The 6357-nt window shown below is 40.9% G+C and overlaps 1 protein-coding gene across 1 annotated transcript; it reads left to right on the plus strand.

Moving 5' to 3' along the window:
* The first annotated feature begins 2728 nt into the window (after window positions 1-2728).
* On the plus strand, window positions 2729-3521 carry s100b (S100 calcium binding protein, beta (neural)). The gene is made up of 3 exons (XM_083685489.1): window positions 2729-2761; window positions 3069-3222; window positions 3314-3521. The coding sequence occupies exons 2-3, from the start codon at window positions 3085-3087 to the stop codon at window positions 3461-3463; spliced, it is 288 nt and encodes a 95-aa protein (XP_083541615.1). The 5' UTR covers window positions 2729-2761; window positions 3069-3084; the 3' UTR covers window positions 3464-3521.
* The last annotated feature ends 2836 nt before the right edge of the window (window positions 3522-6357 follow it).

Here is a 6357-nt window from a genome sequence, read left to right on the forward strand (position 1 = left end):
TGAGCGGCTGTCTCATGGGAGGAATCCTCTCAAGCAGGGTTATGACATCAGATGCGTCATTACAGGCAGTTCACAAAGGATGTTCAATGAGCAGCATACTGAATGAGCTTTGGCCATATCAACATTCTCAAGCTCTACACTGTATTATTGGCCCTCAGGCACTTTTATCCATTTCTACAGGGACTTAATATCCTGGTCAGGTCGGACAATGCATCCTCAGTGGTGTACATCCACCACCAAGGAGGGACACGGTCCAAGCTTCTGGCCATAGCACTGAACTGCTGATCTATTGTCTCTCAGAGCAACACATGTACCATGTATGATGACTCCTGGTGGAGTCCAGGACATGCGGAGATGTCACGGCAGGACCACTGTAGATCTTTACGTATCACAGGACAACGCGCATTGCCATCTGTCTTTAGCGATAAAGGATCACAATGCTCCTCTGGGTGTGGGCACGCTAGCTCATCCGTGCCAGGGCGGAGATAGCACAGCTTCTTTAGGCACGACCTTGGCGTCTCCCAATCATAGGGCCAAATATTCCACTCGCACCCAAGTTGATGGATCTATGGGTTAGCCCATGAGAGGTCCAACTTAAATGTGATTCAGCTATGATTCAGGGTGCTGAACAAAGCAAGCCTATACGACTTCAAGTGGAGGGTGTTTCAGGGTTGGTGTGAGAGGTCTAGTGTGGTGACTTTTCAGTGCTCCATTCCTCTCCGTCTTACAGGACCTGCCATTAAAGGCTACCTTTCTGCCATCTGGCATGCCGTGTTGGTTCTAGTGAAACTACTATAGGGGCACACCCCCTTGTCCGTTGTTTTGTGAAGGGAGCGTGCCGCATCTGTCCAGTCTCCAGGCCACCTGTCCTTGTCGCTGGTTCTCCATGCGCTTACGAGTGCTTGATCGAGCCTTTGGTGACCATCGACTTTAAGACGTCTTATAAGACAGCTTTATTGCTAGCCTTGACCATGGTCAAGCATGGCAGCATCCTCCATGCACTCTCGGTTCATCCTTCATGCACTCAGTTTGCCCCTGGCGACTCGAAGGTTACGATACATCCTAACGTAATTTCTATGACATACATTAGTCATGCTACTGAATTGTTTTCCTTCCATCCCCTGCTGCTTCTTCTCCTGAGGATAGGCACCTGAACAGTTGGCCCGGTGCATGTACTACGCATTTATATGGATAGATCTGAGGCGCTCAGTGAGTGTGATCAACTGTTTGTGTGTTTTGCTAACCTTGTACAGGGTAGGGCACTATCCACACAGTGCCTTCCCACTGTATAATGGAGGCTATTGCAGAAGAGTACAGGTCTATAAGCCTGCAGCCCCCTTTGGGAGTCCAGGCGCAAGAAATTATGAGTGAGAGAGAGAGAGAGGTTGTGCTGTTGAAATTGATTATGGATCTGTTGATACAGTCATCTGATTACAATGAGTTTGGACATTTTCTTTCAAAGCTGATGTCTTTACACAAGAGCCAGTGTTTGCAGTCAACAATGGTTTACTGTTGTCTTAAGTATGTGAAATATATTTTGGAAGAAACAAAGAAACATTTATCATGCAATAAAGCATTCTCTAAGCAGCTTCCTGACCAGAATGCTAAACAGATGCCAGAGAGTTGATGGAGGTCGGCGAGGGTGAGGAGTAAGCAGAATGTATTATGGAACTTGATCAAGTTATCTGCCTCTTCTTCAATGCTGTGGGACCATACTTGATAAAACCTTTTTGGTACTTGTGCACAAATACATACCTACAATCACAGCCACCACAACTTTGATAATTTAGTCTCAACAGTTTGGTTAATTATAAATAATTTGACACTTATCTTATATTTCAGTTTGCTGTAAGGACAGTGATCAGGGTATTAGGTCATACAGAATAGGACAATGTATTGACAATGGTGAAACATCACAAGATATCAGACTTTTCAGCATTTTCCATGGGTGGCTATGCCTACTTAGTACTCCAGGGGTGCATAGGACACACGTCTGGCCAACTCCACTGGTGAAAAGAATCTGTTCATTAACATGCAGAACCATCCATTTCCTCTGAAACAGGCCATTGTTGCAAACCAGATGCCTGACAACAAAACGTTGGTGGGAATTGTGGCAGCCAGAAGGCCAAGCTAGATCAAAAGACATTACCATGCATAGAACATTATTTTATTTAAGGGTTGTCTGACTAATGACTGAGACAAAGATAATGTATAGAGGGTGTAAAAAGCACTCAATATTTATAGACATGTTTGTTTTCCCCTAAAACAAATATCCAAGGCCCTTATAGGAGCTTAAGTATAAAACTGTAGCCCTACAGCAAATTGCCCAACAATTGTAAAAAACTAAATGTAGTGTGACCTGCTCAATGAAGTGGATAGACATAGTTACTGTAGATAATGTGATTTATGGTATGATATATGTAATACCCGTTTCTTACCAACCTTTACTGCTATAAAGCTTAGAATACAAATACACAAAATCACTTTAAAATATGGTAATACAAACAATGACATTACAACAATATTGTAAGCTGAATAACATAATGCTGTAAAAACTGGTGTACCCAGCAATGGTCACTTCTGTGTGGGGATACGTTGGAGTGAGAATGCAAAATGGAGCCTATTGGTCAATATGTTGGACTTGCAGGGTGGTTGTCCAGAGCACTGGCCCTCCCCACCCCAACTATAAAAGCCTCTCTATCCCTCCGCCACTACTCACTCTGGTCAGCAAATTACTTCTGTTCTTGTCTAAGACATTCTGGTAAGTGAATATGTTCATGTATCTGTTGTGGTTATTGTGACGAGCTGTGCTTATGATAGTGACAAAAAGTTTGTGAATGAACATTGTTACATTGGCTAGATTTGCTAAGTTATAACTGTTGAAAGATAAGTTTCTTGAAATTGATGAATATCTTGACTCTTCTTCCTGTGGCTCTGTCTTTTATTCTGTTTTATTCATTAAATAATTTCTCGGTGAGGTCTAAGAATTATAATTTGATTGTATTGTGTTGTGCTAACATGTAGCTTGTGCCATGCACTGCAAATAAAATCTATACTTTGTGCTGTAGATTAATTCAAACAATAATGAGTGACTTGGAGAATTCGCTGGCCACCATCATTGATATATTTCATAAGTATTCAGAAAAAGAGGGGGACAAGGACAAACTGAAGAAAAGTGAACTAAAGGACTTGATCAATGATGAACTATCGACCCTCCTGGGGGTGAGTTTCAGCACAACATACAATAAGCAATACAACTGAAATAGCTCCACTGACTCTGACTATTTGTGCATATGTCTTGCTTTGCTTTCAGCAAGTGAAGGACCAGGCCACCATGGACAGTTTGATGGAGAGCCTGGACACAGACGGAGACTCAGAATGTGACTTCCAAGAGTTCATGACTTTCATCACCATGGTTACTGTCTGTTGCCATGAGTCCTTCGAGCACCATGAGGACGAGTAAACAGCAGTAAATGTGAATAAAAACTAGTAAATTATGAAGTACAAACTTAGTTATAAAAAATAAAAATCCAATGCAAACTTTGTAAACAACTCCATATTTCCTATTGATCTGATCGAGTTATGATAGGTTTCCTATATCCTGTTGTGCTGATTTGCTTCATTGCCTGTGTTATATCTGCTATAGACCCTGAGCTGATAGAGATTGAGACAAATGGATTTAGCTAATCCTGACACAGTTTTTTCCAAACGTTGTTGCACTTTTCCTGTTATAAAGCAAAAAACAAACCAACAAAAAAATATGTAATAGTGTATTTTTGCTAAATTGGTCTGACATTCAAGTAGTTTACAGATGAAATGACTAACAGTGTTTGTGTTATCTTCTACCCGATCGAAATGGATTTGGCAAGTGTAACAGTCCTGTAATCCTGTTTTGATTCCGACAAACAAGGTTGTGTTTTAATTCCAGTCAATACTTTAAAGGGAATTATTTGCCTATGGAAGTGGTTTTGAAATTGTGTTTGGTTTGGTGAGATGCTTTTGAAACTATAACATTATCATGCAATCAATAAACAGGCGATGGAATGAGGATATAAGTATGATCAATGAATATGTACATTTATCACAGTCAAGACCGACAGTGTATAAAACGTCTACTTAGACCTGCCCTGTGTTTTTTATTCATGATTGGGGTGGTAGTCCTGTCAATAAGGAAAGCTGCACAGTATATTACATGTGTCCTTGAGATGGCAGTGTTGCAACATGATAGAAGTCCCACTGCCAGTAAACATCTATACAGACTTCAGCTGGAGCTAATTCTGTATTGCAACTGTATCAGGAGAAGATACTCAGGGAAAGACATGCTCTGATGGCACACTGAGCTGATGGCAACACTCCTAGGAAACCCTGCTCCCAGAAAAGATCAACACAAGATTTGTTGCAGAGGTGTGTAAGAGATTGTTGAAAATAGGCCTAGAAAGACCTTTCTGATGAAAGTGAAGACATATCAGTGACCAAGCAGTGGATATGAGCACAGTGGCACAATAGAGAAGTGTTCATTTCCTTCATATTAATACCTTACTGATATCCACTCACAATGTAATCTAATTGGTGCTGGTGCTGCTGATGTCCACTTTATTGACTTATTTGTCAATAAATCTCTCTATTTATGATCATAATCAACTTTTTATTTATAGGTAGGCTACCTTTTGACAATCTTCATATTCAGGAGGAAACACTAGGGACATGATTAGTCAGCATTAAAGTAGATACATTATTACTGTGCACCTACAGAAGGTGCATGATGAAATATCCACACACAACCATTGAGAGTGGACTCTGATTTCACACGGAGCCACTGGTAGATTTATGGATGTTGAAGTGTATGCAAGTGCACATAAATGCCTCAATACCATCCTTCAACGTCATCTGGTGATGAAAAGAATGGAGAGTTGGGGCGGCAGAGTGAGACCAGGACATAAAGTGTGTGGGCAGTACTCCAACATCAAGGGAACATTGTGTGTCTGCACAGTAGCTCAGACAGCCATTTCTCAATAGAGACAGTGTTGCTATTTACCAGGTTACAGTGACATTGGACATGGAGGTGGTATGCTTAGATGATCAATCTTTGGTGCACTTCTTGTGGATCTCTGATTAGTTTTGCATAACTCAACCAAGCAAACAAGATTTGCGGCTTTGTATATCTGTTGTTCAGATACAGGCATGCCTATTGTGGTCATAAAACAGCAGTGTCAGGTATTAATCAATGATCAACGCACCTAATGACCTCAAATGTCATCAGCAGTAGGGATTTAGACATCATTGACATGAAATACAGGCATTTGAAGAGTAAAACTGAAACTTGTTAAGCATTGTAATGCCTCTCCCTCTATCACTTCCACTGGAAAGTAGAAGTGATCTTTTTAAATTGGATTTCTGAGGGTCTGTGATCTTACTATCATTCTGTTTAATGTGACTCTGCTGCAATCATTTGCAATAGGAGAGGAACCATTAATCATCTCATCTCATTGAGAGTCAGAAAGACACTCATGAGGGGTAGCTGGATCAAAATACTGCGACATCATTGTGCTACTCGTATCAAACAATTTGATCTACGACAGACTATGTTTGGTTTCCTATATGGCTCACAGGGATAATGTTCTTGTATGATATTCCAGCCTAGGAGAACAGGATATATTCAGCTATGGATTTGTCTGATTGTTTTTTGCTAGATCTTTGGTGTGTGCTACAATTAGCTAAGCCTACATTCACATTGATCATGGACCTTTTTTGGGGGGGTGGGGGAGGCGGCGCAAATTTCATTTTTTGTGAGACACTTATAATGGGCACAGTTGTCAGGGATAATCCCTCATACCACCAGTACATACTCTACAAAATATATGGAAGTAGGCCTAGTGTATATTCTCGCGTTATGACATTCTGTATTCTATATTCCCTAAATATCGATTGACCAATGTTGCATACATTGATCACCTCCACGCTCTGTGCCAATAAGGAGTTGGGTGCTTTGCTCAGACATCGTGCAGACTTTCTGATCCACCACACTCATCAAATGTTTACATTGACAGCTCTTGTCTTAGTCGGCTTTTAGCTATGACACTCAGAGCTTCTGAAGGTCTGGCTCACATAGCTACAATTACATCAACTAATGGTGCCATACTCTCAGATCCTAGGGAAATAAATGCAACATTTAAAATTATTCCAATTTGTATAGCTCAGAAATATTGTTTGATGAGAATACATTTAAAACTGTTTTTCCCTGAGCTGATGCCTGATGCAGCAGCACTACTTGACTCTCCCATCTCTTGGTCTGAGCTTAAAGAAGCAATGTTGAGTATGGTTTGGACAGCATACCCCTGAATTTTTGTTTTACATTTT

Source organism: Argentina silus (genome assembly GCF_951799395.1).
Source record: "Argentina silus genome assembly, chromosome: 14".
NCBI lineage: Eukaryota > Metazoa > Chordata > Actinopteri > Argentiniformes > Argentinidae > Argentina > Argentina silus.

Coding starts and splice junctions, on each gene's coding strand:
- s100b (XM_083685489.1), top strand. CDS start 3,085: ATGAGTGACTTGGAGAATTCGCTGGCCACCATCATTGATATATTTCAT. Junction 3,223..3,313: donor AACTATCGACCCTCCTGGGG/GTGAGTTTCAGC, acceptor CTTTGCTTTCAG/CAAGTGAAGGACCAGGCCAC.